The 18,445-nt window shown below is 38.0% G+C and overlaps 2 protein-coding genes across 2 annotated transcripts; one reads left to right on the top strand and one right to left on the bottom strand.

The window, feature by feature from the left end:
• The first annotated feature begins 1,566 nt into the window (after positions 1–1,566).
• On the top strand, positions 1,567–2,552 carry LOC109271327 (olfactory receptor 2AG1-like). Its single transcript, XM_019456654.2, has one exon. The coding sequence runs from the start codon at positions 1,620–1,622 to the stop codon at positions 2,550–2,552; it is 933 nt and encodes a 310-aa protein (XP_019312199.2). The 5' UTR covers positions 1,567–1,619.
• A 726-nt stretch (positions 2,553–3,278) lies between these two features.
• Positions 3,279–10,772, bottom strand: LOC109271328 (olfactory receptor 2D3-like). The gene is made up of 2 exons (XM_019456655.2): positions 9,864–10,772; positions 3,279–3,290 (listed from the first exon to the last, which is right to left on the bottom strand). The coding sequence occupies exons 1-2, from the start codon at positions 10,770–10,772 to the stop codon at positions 3,279–3,281; spliced, it is 921 nt and encodes a 306-aa protein (XP_019312200.1).
• Between the last annotated feature and the right edge of the window lie 7,673 nt (positions 10,773–18,445).

Raw genomic sequence — 18,445 nt, 5'->3', positions numbered from 1 at the left:
CAAATGATATGCCCGTCATATGCTCTAATAATACCTTTTGTGCCATTAAAATCCTGTGGACCCAGAAGAGACCCGTAGGGGAACCAGTGAAATGTCCAAATATAGAAGCCACAGTATAGGGGAAAGATTTAGAGAAACATGCTTCTCTTACAGATTCTTTAACACATGTTCAGAATTGGACTTATCTGCCTAGTTCCCATGATGCATGACATCGATACCTGTCAGTCCCAAGTCCCTGTCTCTTCTGACTTTTCTGGGGTGGGATACCACATTCCAAACGTGGCTTTCCAGAACAGGAGTTCATCCTCCCTATCCCCACGACCCTTCAATCCAGTGGAGATACTCTGGTCCTGCAAGAAGGAGAGTGGGGATCTGGGTCAGGTGCACAAGAGGGAAGATAGGATTAATGAGCCTGATTACAGCATACAGCACATGCTCTTTTGTTGCCAGCACCTTTCACCATTTCCCCCAAACACAAACACTCTGATATTCCTGGGCAGAGCCTCATCAGTTATCAGATTTTTGAGTTTTCCCAGGCTCACATGTTGTCATAGCCTGTAAAGAAACACCTATGTCCTTTCATCCAAAAGGTTTAGCTCCTAAAACCAACACCATGTCAAACACATCACCCCTTAGTCTGAGACAGTCTAGAATTCCTTCTCTTTCAGGCACATGGAGAGTGTGGAGCTGGCCCAGAGAGGTGACTAAGGTGGACGTACTTAACTCTTTCATGATGCTTACATCTACAACCTTGAGTGCTGCAAACAAATGTGGACATAGTCTGTATGGAAAATGAGTGGAAGTGCTTTGTTGAAAAAAACATTTCTGTACCTGCTTTAGAGTTTTATATTCAGAATAGGTCTGTTAGGACACTAACTGGGCATTTAAATCAGTCATCAGGGGCGCCTGGGTGGCTCGGTCGGTTAAGCGTCCGACTTCGGCTCAGGTCATGATCTCGCAGATGGAGGGTTCGAGCCCCGCATCGGGCTCTGTGCTGACAGCTCAGAGCCTGGAGCCTGTTTCGGATTCTGTGTCTCCCTCTCTCTGTTACCCTCCCCCGTTCATGCTCTGTCTCTCTCTGTCTCAAAAATAAATAAATGTTAAAAAAAATTTAAATCAGTCATCAAACATTATACTTAAACCTAGGTACAAAAATAATCAAGGGCTTATGTATTAAAATATCACTTTCTAGTACATAAGCTACCTTTAAGAGAGGGATAATTTAATCATTCTGGAAAGATACTTGTCCAGGTTTGGTGTCCTGAATAATACTTTCATATAATGACCTCTCAATGTTTAGTTATTACCATGATGCCTGCTCTCCATTTAGATGGTTCTTTCATCAATATACAATTAAAAGTGTCAGAAACGGAGAGATCAAGAGTTAAAGTCAGAGTCCAATAGGAAAGGCAACACCTCATTGTATTCATGATCCCTCACAATTCCATGTCCCTGTCTCTTCTGACTTTTCTGGGCTTGGGTACAACACTCCAAATGTGGCTTTTCGAAATGGGAGTTGGATTCATTTAGGGTCCTGTGATGTTACAAGCTAGGGACCACCTTTGCAAAAATTCACCGAGAATGTGTTTGGTTCTAGGCAACTAAAGAAACAATACAGAATGGAGTACTGGAACTCCACCCTGGGCAGTGGCTTTATATTGATGGGGATTCTGAAAGACAGTGGGTCTCCTGAACTGCTCTGTGTCATAATCACAGTCCTGTACATGTTGGCCCTGACCAGCAATGGCCTGTTGCTCTTGGTCATCACAGTGGATTCCCGGCTCCACATGCCCATGTACTTCCTGCTCGGGCAGCTCTCACTCATGGACCTCCTCTTCACATCTGTTGTCACTCCCAAGGCGCTCATGGATTTTCTGCGCAGTGAAAACACCATCTCCTTTGCGGGCTGTGCCCTTCAGATGTTTCTGGCATTGATGCTGGGTGGTGCAGAGGACCTGCTACTGGCCTTCATGGCCTATGATAGATATGTGGCCATTTGTCATCCTCTGAACTACATGGTCTTCATGAGGCCAAGGGTCTGCTGGCTCATGGTGGCCACAGCATGGATACTGGCATACCTGAATGCTCTAGGACATACCTTCTATACCATGCAGTATCCCTTCTGCAAAGCCCGGAACATCAGGCACCTGCTTTGTGAGATTCCACCTTTGCTGAAGTTGGCCTGTGCAGATACCTCTAGATATGAACTGTTTGTGTATGTGATGGGTGTGACCTTCCTGATGCCCCCTCTCCTTGCAATCATTTCTTCCTATGCACTAATCCTGTTTACTGTGCTTCACATGCCCTCAAATGAGGGGAGGCAGAAAGCCCTAGTCACCTGCTCTTCCCATCTGACTGTGGTTGGGATGTTCTATGGAGCTGCCACATTCATGTATGTCCTGCCCAGTTCTCTCCACAGCCCAAAGCAAGACAACATCACCTCTGTTTTCTACACAGTTGTCACTCCAGCTCTGAACCCCCTTATCTATAGCTTGAGGAATAAGGAAGTCATGGGGGCTTTGAAGAGAGTGCTGGGAAAATACATGCTGTAGACACATTCCACCATCTAGGGAGAGCTTATGGCTAGCCCTCAAAATTTATTCCTCTTTGAAGTCAGAAGAAATATGCTAATTCTCATGGTGAAAACACTATAACTCAGAGTGTATCTTTTAATAGAAAAATGAAGAAGTGTGACCTGACTTCTGAAATGATTTTGTGTGTCTGTATTTTTACCATTTTACTTTATTTTATTTTTTCAACTACAGTTGACATAGAATGTTACATTAGTTAGGTGTGCAACATAGTGACCTGACAAGTCTATACTTTATGCTGTGTTCACCACAAATGTAGCTACCATCTGTTACCATACAGCACCATTACAATATCATGGACTGTATTCCCTTTCATCCCCACTGTACCTTTTATCCTGGTGATGTATTCATTCCCAACTGGAAGCTTGTATCTCCCACTCCTCTTGACCCATTTTCACCATCCTTCCATCTGTTCTGGCAACCACCAGTTTATTCTCTGTATCCATGGTCTATTTCTGTTGTTTCTTTGTTTGTTCTTTTGTTTTGTTTTCTTTCCATGTATAAGTGAAATCATATGGGAATTTTTTTTTTCTGCCTGACTTATTTTACTTAGCATAATACCCTCAAGGTTCATCCATGTTATCACAAATGGCAAGATTTCATTCTATGTTTATGGCTGATTAATATTCCACTGTATGTGCATGTGTGTGTGTGTGTGTGTGTGTGTGTGTGTGTGTAACATCTTCTTTATCCATTCATCTATCAACAGGCATGTGGGTTGCTTTCATATCTCAGCTATTGTAAATAATGCTACAATTAAAACAGGGATGTTTATATCTTTATGAATTAGTGTTTTCATTTTCCTTGGATAAGTAGCCAGTAGTAGAACTACTGGATCATATAATATTTCTTTTTTTTCCCAGTATATGAAATTTATTGTCAAATTGGTTTCCATACAACACCCAGTGCTCATCCCAAAAGGTGCCCTCCTCAATACCCATCACCCACCCCCTCCCTCCCACCCCCCATCAACTCTCAGTTTGTTCTCAGTTTTTAAGAGTCTCTTATGCTTTGACTCTCCCCCACTCTAACCTCTTTTTTTTTTTTCCTTCCCCTCCTCCATGGGTTTCTGTTAAGTTTCTCAGGATCCACATAAGAGTGAAAACATATAGTATCTGTCTTTCTCTGTATGGCTTATTTCACTTAGCATCACACTCTCCAGTTCCATCCACGTTGCTACAAAGGGCCATATTTCATTCTTTCTCATTGCCCTGTAGTACTCCATTGTGTATATAAACCACAATTTCTTTATCCATTCATCAGTTGATGGACATTTAGGCTGTTTCCATAATTTGGCTATTGTTGAGAGTGCTGCTTCATATGATATTTCTATTTTGATTTTTTGAGGAATCTCCATACCGTTTCTACAGTGGCTGCACCAATTTATATTCCCACCAGCATTGCACAAAGGTTTCTTTTCCTCACATCCTTGTCAATACTTACTTTTTGTCTTTTTTATTCCAACATTTTGATGGATTCAAGGTGATATCTCATTATCAAATGCTCTTTTAAGTCTTTCTTCCATCAAGCAATTTATAAGAAATGATCTGCATTCTATTTAAAATTTGCCTACTTTCCCATTTAGCTACCAAGTTGAATGAGACAAGGAACTTTTACCAATTTTGGACATGACCTCTGACTGGAAAGTCCATAGTGGACCAACGTATGAACCAAAGAAAAGAAAGTTTCAAGAAAAGAAAGTTTCAAGTTTCAAGTTTCAAGGGCCTAAACAAGGCCCATATCAAGGGAGCAGACCTTGAGATCTGCACAAATTTAAGACACCTGACCTTGTTACAAGAGCAGGTAGGCAACCTAATTAATGCCCAAACTGGTAGTAGTTTGTATGGATTTGTATCATGTTCTAACTTCCTTTTTCCAAACAGTCATTACAGAAACTGACCCACCTGGACCCTCCAACAGGTGTTTTTGTTTGACTTTGTTTTTGATGTGGAAATTTTTTATACTGCCTAAAATCCAAATATTGCTGAAATGAATAAAATAGAAAGGACATCTCATTAGCAAGGTCCATTGGAAACAATGCTTACTCCTTGGCAGTAAACAGAACAGACAAACAAACAACTGGTTGCAGTCTTGAAATGGAGCTAAATTGCAGAGGGTTCATATGCTTAATATGTGTGGATGTGTGAGTCTGTGGATGTGTATTTGTGCTGAAAAGGAGAGGACAACATATCAATTAATTTTCTAGTGGCTTAAATATGCTGTACTACTGCCGTTTGTTTGTAAGCCTGGAAATACTTAAACAAAATCTGCAGGTTGTTTTGAAGCTTCAAAATAACATGGTTCATCCAAGTGGCACTATTTTGGGGAATATTGCTCTTTTTGGAAATTTGCTAATGCTTTCTCTTTAAAAAATAATAAAAAATTATTAAAAATTAATAACAGCACTTTCATCTGTAAAACTAAGGACTTTTAAAAAATTAATAAAATTAGGGATATTAAAAATAGGCAAAAACCAACTAAAATCTTACCCAGAGATAACCTCCACACTTTTAGATACATTTTCTTTCATTTTGAAGGCAGGCATGCATTTCCCTGAGTTTATATGTGCACATAAAGTAGAGATTTTTTCATTTATTAATACATAGTGAATTTTTCCCCTACATTATTTGGCAGCTGTAAAGAGCAGTGACAAAGAGGCTGGGGTCAGTTGTCAGAGTACCGAGGTTTGAATTCAGTATGCCCCCACTAACATAACGTTGAGCGTGTTTCTTAACCTCTCTGTACCTATCTGCAAATCTCTAAGCTGTATATTGGCAGTAATAGTAAGACCTACTTCATAGTCATTTGAGGATTAAAGAAGTTAGTAAACATAAATGTAAGACATTTAGAATAACACCTGGCATACAATGAGTATTTAATAAATCTTAACTCTTCTGTGAATAAGTAGCCTTGAAAATATTTTTATGTAATGACATAACATTACATCATATGGATGCTTTGTAATAGAATTGGCTATTTCGTCATTGATATACAACTAGTGTGTGTGTAAAAATAGCAATGTTGACCTCTGAGTCAACACTGTGTGTGTGTAAAAATAGCAATGTTGACCTCTGAGTCAACAGTGATTGATTTTTTCCATCAGAATAAATTCTTGTGAGTGGAATTACTAAAACCAAAGTCAAAATCTATTTAATATTCTTGACATAAAAAGATGAATTAATTTTTTCATATTAAACATTCTGCATTTTTACCAGCAACATATGTGTACTTAACTCATTTTCATATTGAGTTGAACAGTTTTTATTAATTTACTAGGTATAAATTTAAATATATTACTTTAATTTGCATAATAGATAAATTTATATTTTTCTTTTTGAGTTTTTGGAGTTCTTTACAGATTAGGGACACTGATAATTTGTTACGTTTGTGGTGATAACTTTTTATCAGTGTGTTATTTTTCAAATATCTGCATGGTAAGGATTTGTAGACACAGAAGTACTGAAAATATTTGTGTAGTGAAATCTATCCATCTTTTTCTTTTTTGTTTTCTTTAAGTAATTTTACTGCTAGGATGTAATTTTCTACTCTCTCTTTAGGTAACAATTTATATATGTTATTTTTTCTTCATAATTTTATATTTGTATTTAACTTTTAGAATAAGTTTCTAATTTATCTTGATATGGTGAGGTTTTAACTTTTTTCAAAGTTGTCATTTTCGTTTTTTTTAATGTTTATTTATTTTTGAGAGAGCCAGAGAGAGACAGAGAGAGAGAGAGTTGGGGGGAGGGGCAGAGAGAGAGGGAGACACAGAATCCAAAGCAGGCTGCAGGCTCTGAGCGGTCAGCACAGAGCCTGACACAGGGCTCGAACTCACAAGCCCTGAGATCATGACCTGAGCTGAAGTCAGACGCTCAACAAACTGAGCCACCCAGGTGCCACCAAAGTTGCCCTTTTCTTTACAATAATTCTTTTCCATGAATTTATTTTTTAAATCATGTATTATGTCTCATAAACATAGTATTAAGGTACATTTCTTGGCTATCTGTTCAGTTCTAGCTTCTTTCTCTCCTTACTCTTTCTAAGGATATTTGATTCTGTCATCTACACCTCAAAAACCCATTGGTAATTTGATCATGAATATATTCAACTGGTAAAGTAACTTGTAATTTAGGATTTTTTTGCAGTACTCAGCTATGCCTTCCAGAACATAGTATATACTACTCCACCTTCTGAACTCAATCTTCTTTTCTTTCTGAAAATGACTCTTTCACACCTCAGTCTCAGCTGATTATCTTACCCCATATGTACTTTACTTGGAATAGAATGTGGAGTATGGGGTAAGAAAGAGAAGGGAAATAAGAAAGGCCAGCCCCTTATCTTTTTCTCTTCAAACCTCCCACCCACGTGTATGTACTGTATGTTCATGTTTGGTTTCCCCCTTTACAACTATCTATTAAAGGCTGACCCCGTCACTAGTATTTCACCTACCAAAGATTTTGTTCCTGCAGAGTCTCTTTAATCTTAAACCATTATCTTCTTCACTTCTGGATCATAATCACAGGGATACAAGTATGCTCTGATTATCCCATCATAAAGAACCCCTTCTGATCACCAAGTAATATTCCATTGTGTATATATATATGTATATTTACCACATCTTTCTTATACATTCCTATGTGGATGGACATTGGGGCTTTTTCCATAATTTGGCTATTGTCGATAGTGCTGCTATAAACACTGGTGTGCATGTGCCCATTCGAATCAGCATTTTTTTATCCTTTGGATAAGTACCTAGTAGTGAAATTACTGGGTTGTAGGGTAGTTCTATTTTTAATTTTTTTGAGGAACCTCCATACTGTTTTCCAGAGTGGCTGAACCAGTTTGTATTCCCACTAATGGTGTAAGAGGGTTCCCCATTCTCTGCATCCTTGCCAACATCTCTTGTTTCCTGAGATGTTAATGTTGGCAATTCTGACAAGTGGGAGGTGGTATCTCATTGGGGTTTTGATTTGTATTTTCCTGATGATGAGTGATGTTGAGCATCATTTCATGTGCCTGTTAGCCATCTGTATGTCTTCTTTGGGGGCACCTGGGTGGCTCAGTCAGTTAAGTGTCTCACTCTTGGTTTCATCTTAGGTCATGATCTCACGGCTTTGTGGGTTCGAAACCCTACATCAGGCTCTGTGCTGGCAGTATAGACCCTGCTTGGGATTCTCTCTCTCTCGCCCTCTCTCTCTTCCCTTCCCCCACTTACACTGTCTCTGTCTTTCTCAAAATAAATAAACTTTAAAGAAAAATAAAAACCTTGTATGTCTTCTTTGGAAAAACGTCTATTTATGTCTTCTGCCTATTTCTTCACTGACTTATTTGCTTTTTGGGTGTTGACTCTGAGAAGTTCTTTATAGATTTGGGATACTAGCCCTTTGTCAGATATGTCCTTTGCAAATATCTTCTCCCATTTAGTAGGTTGTCTTTTAGTATTGTGGATTGCTTCCTTCGCTGTACAAAAGCTTTTTATTTTGATGAAGTCCCAATAGTTTATTTTTGCTTTTGTTTCCCATCCTCAGGAGACATTTCCAGTAAGAAGTTGCTACAGCAATGTCAAAGAGGTTGCTGCCTGTTTTCTGTTCTAGGATTTTGATGGTTCCCTGTCTCACATTTAGGTCTTTAATTCATTTTGAATTTATTTTTGTGTATGGTGTAGGACAGTGGTCCAGTTTCATTCTTTTGCATGTTTCTGTCCAGTTTTCCCAACATCATTTGTTGAAGAACCTTTTTTTTCTATTGGATATTCTTTCCTGCTTTGTCAAAGATTAATTGACCATATAGTTGTGGTTTAATTTCTGGGTTTTCTATTCTGTTCTATTGATCTATAGATCTGTTTTTGTGCCAGTTCCATACTGTCTTGATCACTATACTTTTGGGGTATTTGTTTTGTTGTTTTTCTTTTAATGTTTATTTATTTATTTGGTGGGGGGGTGGTCTCAAGGGACAGAAAGGGAAACCTAACATGTGAAGCAGGCTCCATGATGAGATCATGACCTGAGCAAAAATCATATACTCAACCAACTGAGCCACACTGGTGCCCTGATCACTACACCTTTATAGTATAACTTGAAGTCCAGAATTGTGATGCCTCCAGCCTTCCTTTTCTTTTTCAAGGTTGCTTGGCTCTTCCAGGTCTTTTGTGGTTCCATACCAATTTTAGGTTTGTTCTAACTCTGTGAAAAATGCTGTTGGTATTTTGATAGGGATGTCATTAAATGTGTCGATTGCTTCGGGTAGTAGAGGCATTTTAACAATATTTGTTCTTCCAATCCACAAGCATGAAATGTTTTCCCATTTCTTTGTGTCATCTGCAATTTCTTTCATAACTGTTCTATTGTTTTCAGAGTACAGATCTTTTACCTGTTTGGTTAGGTTTATTCCTAGGTATGTTATGGGTTTTGGTGCATTTGTAAATGGGATTGATTCCTTGATTTCTCTTTTTCTTCTTCATTATTGGTGTATAGAAATGCAACAGATTTCTGTACATTGATTTTGTATTCTGCAACTTTACTGAATCATGTATCTGTTCTAGCAAATTTTTGGTAGAGTCTTTGGGTTTTTCTGTACAAAGTATCATGTCATCTGTAAATAGTGAAAGTTTGACTTCTTCCTTGCTGATTTGGATGCCTTTTATTTCTTTCTAAAAAAATTTACTTAAATTCCAGGGGCGCCTAGGTGGCTCAGTCGGTTGAGCATCTGACTTTGGGCCAGGTCATGATCTCGTGGTTCATGAGTTCAAGCCACGCATCAGGCTCTGTGCTGACAGCTCAGAGCCTGGAGCCTGCTTTGGATTCTGTGTCTCTCTCTCTCTGCCCCTCCCCCACTCTGTGCACATGCTCTCTCTCTCTCTCTCTGTCTCTCAAAAATAAACAAATAAACATTATAAAAAAGATTTTACTTAAATTCCAGTTAGTTAACATATAGTGGTAATATTAATTTCAAGTGTACAATTTGGTGATTCAAAACTTACAACACCTAGGGCTCATTACAAGTGCACTCCTTAATCCCCATCACTATTTAACCCATCCTCCCATGCAAACCCCCTTCTATATTTCTTTCCTTTGTCTATCAATATGCCTTGCTTTGAATAGGCAATTAACTAAATTTTCTTAGAATAGATATAGGCAAATAGGAGAAGGAAAAGAAGTGGAGGAATGGGATGAAAATGGGAAAAGTTTATAAGAAAATCACTTCTCTCTACATCTTTAAAATTCTCATCATGATTAAAGATCCTCACCTTAAAAGAGACTATTTTGCAGTCACTCTCCTGAGAGCCCCTTTGACATCCTTGTTTCTCAGACTATAAATGATCGGGTTCAGCATGGGTGTCACTGCTGAGTAGAACACAGAGATCATTTTATCCCTTTCATTCATTATCTTGGAGTTTGGCCTCATATAGGCAAATATTGCTGAGCCATAGAAGAGGACAACAACAATGAGATGGGAGCCACAGGTAGAGAAAGCCTTGAATCTCCCCTCCCCAGACTGCATTTGGATCACAGCAGAGATAATATTCCAGTAGGAGACAAGGATCAGGCAGACAGGAGCTAGGAGGATGACCACGCCCATTGCAAAGATGGCCATTTCTGTGCTATAGGTATTTGTGGAAGCCAGCTTCAGGAGGGCAGGAGGTTCACAAAAAAAGTGGTTAATGATATTGTTCCCTTGGTAGGGCAGACACAGTGTGAATGTGGTATCCACTAGAGATACTAACGCTCCACTGACCCAGGACCCTAAGGCCAGCTGGACACATAACCAATGTGTCATGATAGAAGAGTAGTGCAGGGGCTTACAGACAGCCACATACCTGTCATAGGACATCACCGCCAGCAGTGCGCACTCTGTACACCCAACCAGAAGTAAGACAAATATTTGAGTTGAGCATCCAGCAAAGGAAATGGTTTTCCTCTTTGCCAGGAAGTGGACTAGCACCTGGGGCACTGTGGTGGTAGAGAAACAGAGATCAGCAAAGGACAAGTTTCTAAGGAAAAAGTACATGGGTGTGTGGAGTCTGGAGTCTGTGTGGATGAGCACAATGATAAGCAGATTTCCCAGTACAGTCAGCAGGTAGATGATCAGAAAAAGGAAGAAGAGCAGGAGTTGTGTGTGTGGATCCTGTGAAAGGCCCAGGAAGACAAATTCAGTCACATAGGTTTGGTTTTCTTCTCCCATGAAAATTTATTACTGTTTATAGGTCAGCACCAAGAAAAGAAACACATATTGATCAGTTATTTAAAAAAATGTATCTGGTATTTTATTAACCAGCATTAGAACTGAGCTATTAATTTCTATCTCTTGACAGATTCCATATGTCAGAAGACCGAGCTCTCTTTTTGCTCAGTAGTTTTGACAGATGAAAGTCATTTCTGATTTTCTATCCCCTTGAGTCTTTTAGTTGCACCAGAGGGTCAGAAATCATCCTGAATATGCTACATGACCAAACCTTAGCAGGACTACTTATGGTCCTGACAAGACTATAGTGCCGCTCACAGTGCATCCTTCCTTTGATGTAGGTTTGGGAAGCAAACAAATTGATGCTGCTTTAAACCAGTTCGATTGTTATGCTGAAAACTGTGTGATAACATTTGTGAAGGCTGATTTTTTTTTCATTATTTTTGCAAAACAATCCTAAAGAAGCACTCTGAGCAACGAATGGGAAATTAAAGGAAGATGTAGTAGTCTGTGATCCTGGCCCTTAAATAAATCTTCCCTCATTTGTTTTCAGTGTGAAGAGGGTACACAGGAACATTGGTAGAAATAACTGCCTCAGTGGTTGTTGCACTCAGTAGCGTCCTTAAATATGTCTTAATCCGTTCTCCACACATAATCTCTCTTTACATAAGGTCCTTTGCCAATAACAATACTAATTATAATGTGTTGGGCCCTGTCCTGATGCCATCTTTGTTTCTTTACACTTATTTTAAATCTTCTGTTCATCTGAGGAGGTTATTATCATCCCCAGTATATAGATGATGAAACAAAGACTCAGAAAAAATTTTAAGCTTTCTCACTCTTTCTGTAATCTGCAATTCTTTTTCTTTCTTACTCAAAAACTCATTGTAAAGAAGGTTAAACTTTCACCCAGTTGTTTCTGCCTATTTCCCACATCCACTCCTAAAAGACAGATCCATAGACCTTCGTTTTATGAGTTTAAGAGCTAATCCACTATGGCAGAGCTCTCTGTAGGCACAAAAATAACAGTCAGACATATATGAACAGATATTTTTAAATAATTTTGGGGGATCTTGCCCAAAGGACAATGGAAAGAATTAAAGGAACAAGTCTTCAGAAAAGTGATACAAGTTATTCGTAAATTACTTGATTGTATACCTTTAAAAAATCAAAGGGAGGAGTGCCTGGGTGGCCCAGTCGGTTAAGTGTCTGGCTCTTGATTTCAACTCAGGTCATGATCTCATGGTTTGTGTGATGGAACCCTGCGATGGGCTCTGCCCTGACAGCACAGAGCCTGCTTGGGATTCTCTCTTTCCCTCTCTCTCTGCCCCTCCTCTGCTTTTGCAACCCTCTCTCTCTTTCTCTCTCTCAAAATAAACAAATAATCTCTAAAATAAAAAAAAAATTAAAATCAAAAGGTTCAATTTGAGTTTATGATAACCAGTAAGAAATGTGATCTTGTACAAGGTCAGTCTTGTACAACTGAACAGTCCTGTGTTACATACCAAAATAAACAAGTAGAAATCTTAGCAAAAAAAAAATTCCTCCACAGTGGCTTAAACTTAGCAAAGTGTACACCTAAGAAGTATTCATGATCTATTTGAAGAAAATCATGAAACACGATATCTGAATAAATGGACATACTAATTTTGTAAACAAAACAGCATAGTCTTATCAAGGTATTCATTTTGCCCAAATTAATTCATAAATGCACTGAAATTCCAACCAAGTTCACGGAAGACTTTTTGTAAGGGAATTTAATAATCCCATTCTACATTTTATCTAGATGACTAATTCTATGATAGAAAATAAAGTGTGGAAAAGAAAAATTAGGGGATATAAGGAACACATTCTACCAGATATAAAATATATAGTAAATTTTACCTCCCTTATTAATATAGTGTATACTGAGCAAGCACAAAACACTTGACTAATACATATAGAACTGAAACGTATCCTAATATGTATGAAAATTTAATATATGGTAAAGGTGGCATCTTAAATAAGTGTATTTACTTAACAAAGGCCATGGGACAATTACTTATGCTTTTTAGAACATCATAGATACATGTTTATATATACATATAATGTAAGTATAAGCAATAATTAATTCCGAATGTGTTAATGATCTAATTTTTAAAAACATCTAAGTTTTTTTTTTAATGAAAATTGGTAGTCTGTCCATCTCCCTATCTATCATGTGTCTATCCATCCATCTAATCTTTGGGTCATAAAGGCTTTCCTAAACATGCATCAAAAGAGAGAGAGAGAATGAGAGAGAAAGAAAGAAAAAAAAGAAATAATAAAGGAAAATACTAACAAAACTGACAATTTAAACCATAAGAGACTCTTAACGCTAGAGGACAAACTGAGGGTTGATGGAGTGAGGTGGGTGGGTGATCGGTTAAATGGATGACAGGTACTAAGGAGGGCATTTGTGATAAGCACTGGGTGTTGTATGTAAGTGATGAATCACTGAATTCTGCTCCGGAAGCCAATATTGCACTGTCTGTTAACTAACTAGAACTTAAATAAAAAATTTTAGGGGTGACTGGGTGGCTCAGTCATTTAAGTGTCCGACTTCAGCTCAGGTCATGATCTCACTGTGAGTCCAAGCCCCTCATAAGGCCCTGTGATGACATCTCAGAGCCTGGAGCCTGCTTCAGATTATGTGTTCCCTCTCTCTTACCACCCCCCGCCGCCCCCCCCCCCCCCGCCGCCACTGCTCGCACTCTCTCTTTCTCTCTCTCTCTCTCTCAAAAATAAATAAGCATAAAACTTTTTTAAAAATAATTTTAAAAATAAATAAATACATTTTAAAATAAAATCTGATGATTTAAAAATATCAGATTTCTATTTAGTAGACTACTATAAACAAAATTAAATAAATAAATGTAAGTATTTTCAAAAACTTAAAATTTTTCTATTATTCCTAATATAGAAAGACTTCTTAAAATCAATAATAAAAGATATATAATCCATTAGAAAAATGGATGAAGGTTTTAAATATCCCATTCACAGAAGTAAGTAAAAGTGAATAATAAACACGAAACAAAAACATGCACATTAAAGCAAGACGAGATACTGTATTTTGCTTAGAGGTAAAATTTAAGAAGGTATAACATACAAGTTTAGTGATATAACAAGATGATTATGATAAGTTATTAAATGTAAGGAAAGCTATTCGACTTTATATGTGATGTATCATTTTTTTTTACACGTTTATTTATTATTGAGAGACAGAGCATGAACAGGGGAGGGGCAGAGAGAGAGGGAGACACAGAATTGGAAGCAGGCTCCAGGCTCTGAGCTGTCAGCACAGAGCCCCATGCGGGGCTCAGGCTCACAAACTGCAGGATTATGACCTGAGCCCAAGTCAGATAACTTAACCAACTGAGCCACCCAGGCACTCCGGTGATGTATCATTTTAATCTTTTAAACGGAGTGTGAAGATGTATGTATATTTGTATGTACATGTGTATTTGCAGTATGTATGTATTTCCATGGGCATTTCTCCTGCTGTGAGAGTCCATTGCTCGGGACTTGTCAGTTGTAAGGAAACAGCACAGTTCACTGATTGGGAATGCAGGTTCTACCACTAAACTGGAGGGTTTGAATGCAGCTTTTGTAGTTGATGGGTGACCAATGGAGAATTACTTAGCTTTTCTGTGTCTAGTTTTTCTCATCTGTGAGCTGGTGATACAAATAAAACATATCGTGTTTATGTAAGGAGTAAATAAAATATAAACCATTTAAAGAATTTCGGACAGTAAACAAGGCTAGCTCATAATATTATGTAATATCCCATTGTACTAAAGGGATCATGGCCTAGATCCCTAGATCCCTGCATGTTAGGAAAACAGCTGTTAAGGAGAAAGCATAGGAACACATGGCTGCAGTGTTTGAGGAGGATGCTTATTCTCACTGTTTTTACCCTTTGGATTCTTTTTTTTTTTTCCCTTAGTTGTCACCAGGTAGTTTTATATATTTATATAAATTTGCACATTTTGGAAAAATTCCAAACAAGTTCTATTTTAGGCTTTGGAGGGCCTATGGTAGACAGCCATGGGTCATTAAAAAAAAAGAAAGAAACAGAGGAAGACAAATTAGGTACATCTAAATATATTGAGAATTTTTTTATAGGAAAACCTCTGAATAAAGAAATATTTACAATAATCTTCTCAGGCAGTTTTTGTTTTCCTTATAACTTTCACAGTGGTCACATAAACACAGTGGTCCCCTTGTTTCCATTTATTTTCTGTGGCTATTACTATGATATATACAAGTTAATAATAATGATGTAACAAATATTGTGACAGATAAACAAATAAAAAAGAAGAGGACAACAGATTACATCTGCCGTGACAGGATGGAGGTTGAAACAACAAAGTTCCAGCTAACTGGAATATTAATATATTAATATTATATATAAAATATGTTATTATATATTAATATTAATTGATATTAATATTATATATAAAATATTATATGTTATTATATATCAATATTAATTGATATTAATATTAATATATTTTATTAGCATGAAAATACCTTTGCATTCTTTTGCTCTTTGTTCATCCTTTGGGACTGGAACTGTGTTGCTCCAAGTTTCAATGTTGAGGCCAAATGTGATAGGAGAGCCTTCTAAAGTATATGGAATGAAAGGCAAAGATAAACATTGGTTTAATTTAATGATGTTAACAACAAGGTAAATGTAGTTAATGCATATATGCTGAACTATACATAAAAGTGGCTGAGTGGTAAATTCAGTGGCTGAATGGTTATAATAAAAGTGGCTGAGTGGTTATTTTTTTTACCACAATTTCAAAAAGTGATTTTTCCTTGGGAAAAAAAAAAGAGAAAAGCAGCACAATCTCCCTTGATCATACTATGCCTTGTATTCCTTATTATCTAACTTTCGCTTATATTTTTGTTACTGAATTATCAAATACATGTTAAACACTACTACTTCTACTTTTTATCACCATTGACTCTTCAAATCTTTTCAGTATCATTTTTATTGCCATGACTGCAATGAAACCAAGGACACTCTTTTATCCATGCAATGACCTTTTCTCCCAACGCATATCCTTGTCAATTATGGCATTTGCATAATTTAACTATAAATATTTCTTAAAACCTCTCCTTTCTTTTTTTTTTTTTTTTTTTTTCAACGTTTTTTTAATTTATTTTTGGGACAGAGAGAGACATAGCATGAACGGGGGAGGGTCAGAGAGAGAGGGAGACACAGAATCGGAAGCAGGCTCCAGGCCCTGAGCCATCAGCCCAGAGCCCGACGCGGGGCTCGAACTCACGGACCGCGAGATCGTGACCTGGCTGAAGTCGGACGCTTAACCGACTGCGCCACCCAGGCGCCCCGACCTCTCCTTTCTTTTAATGTAAGACTATCTCACTGCTTTTCTTGTGTTCTACTATATCTTAATCATGTACTCTAAACCCCATTCTCAAGTTGTTAACTTCTGATTTCTTCTTCTGGTTGTCTACATCCCATGTGGGAGAACAAATCACACACACACACACACACACACACACACACACACACACTGCAAATGATACTACTATTAAAATTGTGAATCCTCATCTCAACTTCATACCATTCTTCTAATTCTTTTCAAATTCTGAGTAGTCTGTCTTCTGCCAACAGACACCTTTCCCTAACCTTTTATCCTAGGCTTCAGCAAAAAAAAAAAAAAAAAAAAAAAAAAGAAAAAGAAAAAAAAGAAAAGAACAGAAAACAAAAGAAAATGAAATAATCTATAGTTCCCCTAAACTGAAGTTTCCTTCACAGGACCATTCTGATCCCTCTGATTTTAACTACCCGTTAATTGTCTGAAGTAAGCTTTAGCATAATGACTTTCTTACAGTTCTTTACTCAGTGTACAGTGTAGACTTGACCATTATATTCACAATGTCCAGAAAAATATTTGTATGTACTATCTTTCATGAAGCTGTTACATTGTCTTTTAAGTATGTGATTAAATATTTGTCTCCCCGGACTGAGTTTTTCTTCAAGATAGTAAAACTGATGTCACTTAATCTTTATTATCTGAATATCAGTATCACCTGAGACATGATAGGGGTTTAAAATGAATGGACAAATAGACTCCTGCTGACACTCCACACCAACACATTAGCACACCAACACATTCACTCTCTCAAGAGAAATGTAAATGAGAAGAGTGGTCTTATGTTGACTGTTGAAATGTTGAACTCTGACCTGGGATTGGGAAGATCTTGGTTTAGAAGATCCCAGGATTGATCACTAGGTTAAAGAGAATGAATAAACTGGCTGTCACCCACATCCAAATGAAGAAGGGTGAGTTCAGTGTGACAGGGGACAAGACTGTCACATAGGATTTGTGTATATCTGCACATACAAATTAGCATACTCACACAGTCTTATGTGGCCATCCGGGGATGTCTGACAAGAAGATGCTGCCTGTGTCCCCTAGGACAGGCGGTTCAGGTTCTGTCCTGGCCCTGCCTACTCTCACTGTCCAAACCCAGTGGCAAAACAGAACAAGGAGGGAAGCCCTGAAAAGGGAACATTGAGACAGCAACAGGGGGAGGAGAATCTGGCAGATTAGCTTTCGGTGCCAAATAAGAGGCAATGGGTGTTCACAGCCCCTGCAGTCACTCTAATATCCCTGGTCAGTAGCTTAATCCTCTCCAGAGGAGTTGCAGAACAGGATTTGGGAGGCTATCACTCGGAATCAGTAAAAAAAGAAGAGTACGTATTTTCTGTAGAAGCCAGATGAAAAAGAGAGGGGAGTGAAAGGCAGAGCCCACCCCGATGAACACAATCAAGATTTCAGACTCTCTAAAAGGATTAAATCTCCCTAATCACCTTACCCACTCTCACATGGAGGACTGGCATGAGCCAAACAGGACACTGGGGTCAGTGATGAAGAAACAAGTTAATGAATGAAGGGAGTTATGGTTTTGGCAGTCTGCTAATCCATATCCTAACAGGCAATTTCCACTGCCATTTACCGAATATTCTGAAGGTTAGGACATCATCTGGGCTATGAGTCCTATTCTACCCCAAGCCAAGAAGCACCATTTTATAAAATTCCCCAAATTCACCAAAGAACCAGACTGGAGGATTTTCATGGCAGGAAGTCTTTAAGTCTGAGGTCCTAAGAGCTATTGTAAACAGGGCATTCCCTTGAGCAATTCGTGCTATTAACTTTTTAAAACCTTTCTACAATAAGAGATTACCCTTGGGCATTTTTCATTGTAATCACAAAGTGAAATACTTGAACCTTATCTGATAATCATATACTACTGTAGTGTTTCTCAAACCAATCTAAGGACAACTGGTGTCTCTGAATTTTGTCACCATTTCAAAAATAGAGGTTTCAATAATGATGCTAACATAAAAGCTTACAGAAGTGTATTCTGCATGATCTGGATGATACCCACTAAACTAACTACTGCCAGGGATTTTCAGAACTCGGCTGCCATTGTACCCCAAATGCTTGAAGTCTTATGCTAATGGGGTGGGGGGGAACACAACCCTAAACAGCTTTGGATGCAGTTTAGGATGTGTGACTGTTTAAATGAAGGCTTTATTGTAACTATTCAAATACAGAAGAGTGGTGTGAGAACAAAGTCAGCATATAACAAAGGGCCATATAAACAAGTCCAAA

Source organism: Panthera pardus, unplaced genomic scaffold (assembly GCF_024362965.1).
Source record: "Panthera pardus isolate Hobbes unplaced genomic scaffold, ASM2436296v1 HiC_scaffold_12, whole genome shotgun sequence".
Taxonomy (NCBI): Eukaryota; Metazoa; Chordata; class Mammalia; order Carnivora; family Felidae; genus Panthera; species Panthera pardus.
Note: the sequence above shows the minus strand (reverse complement) of the source record. Positions and strands in the feature narration are given on the sequence as shown.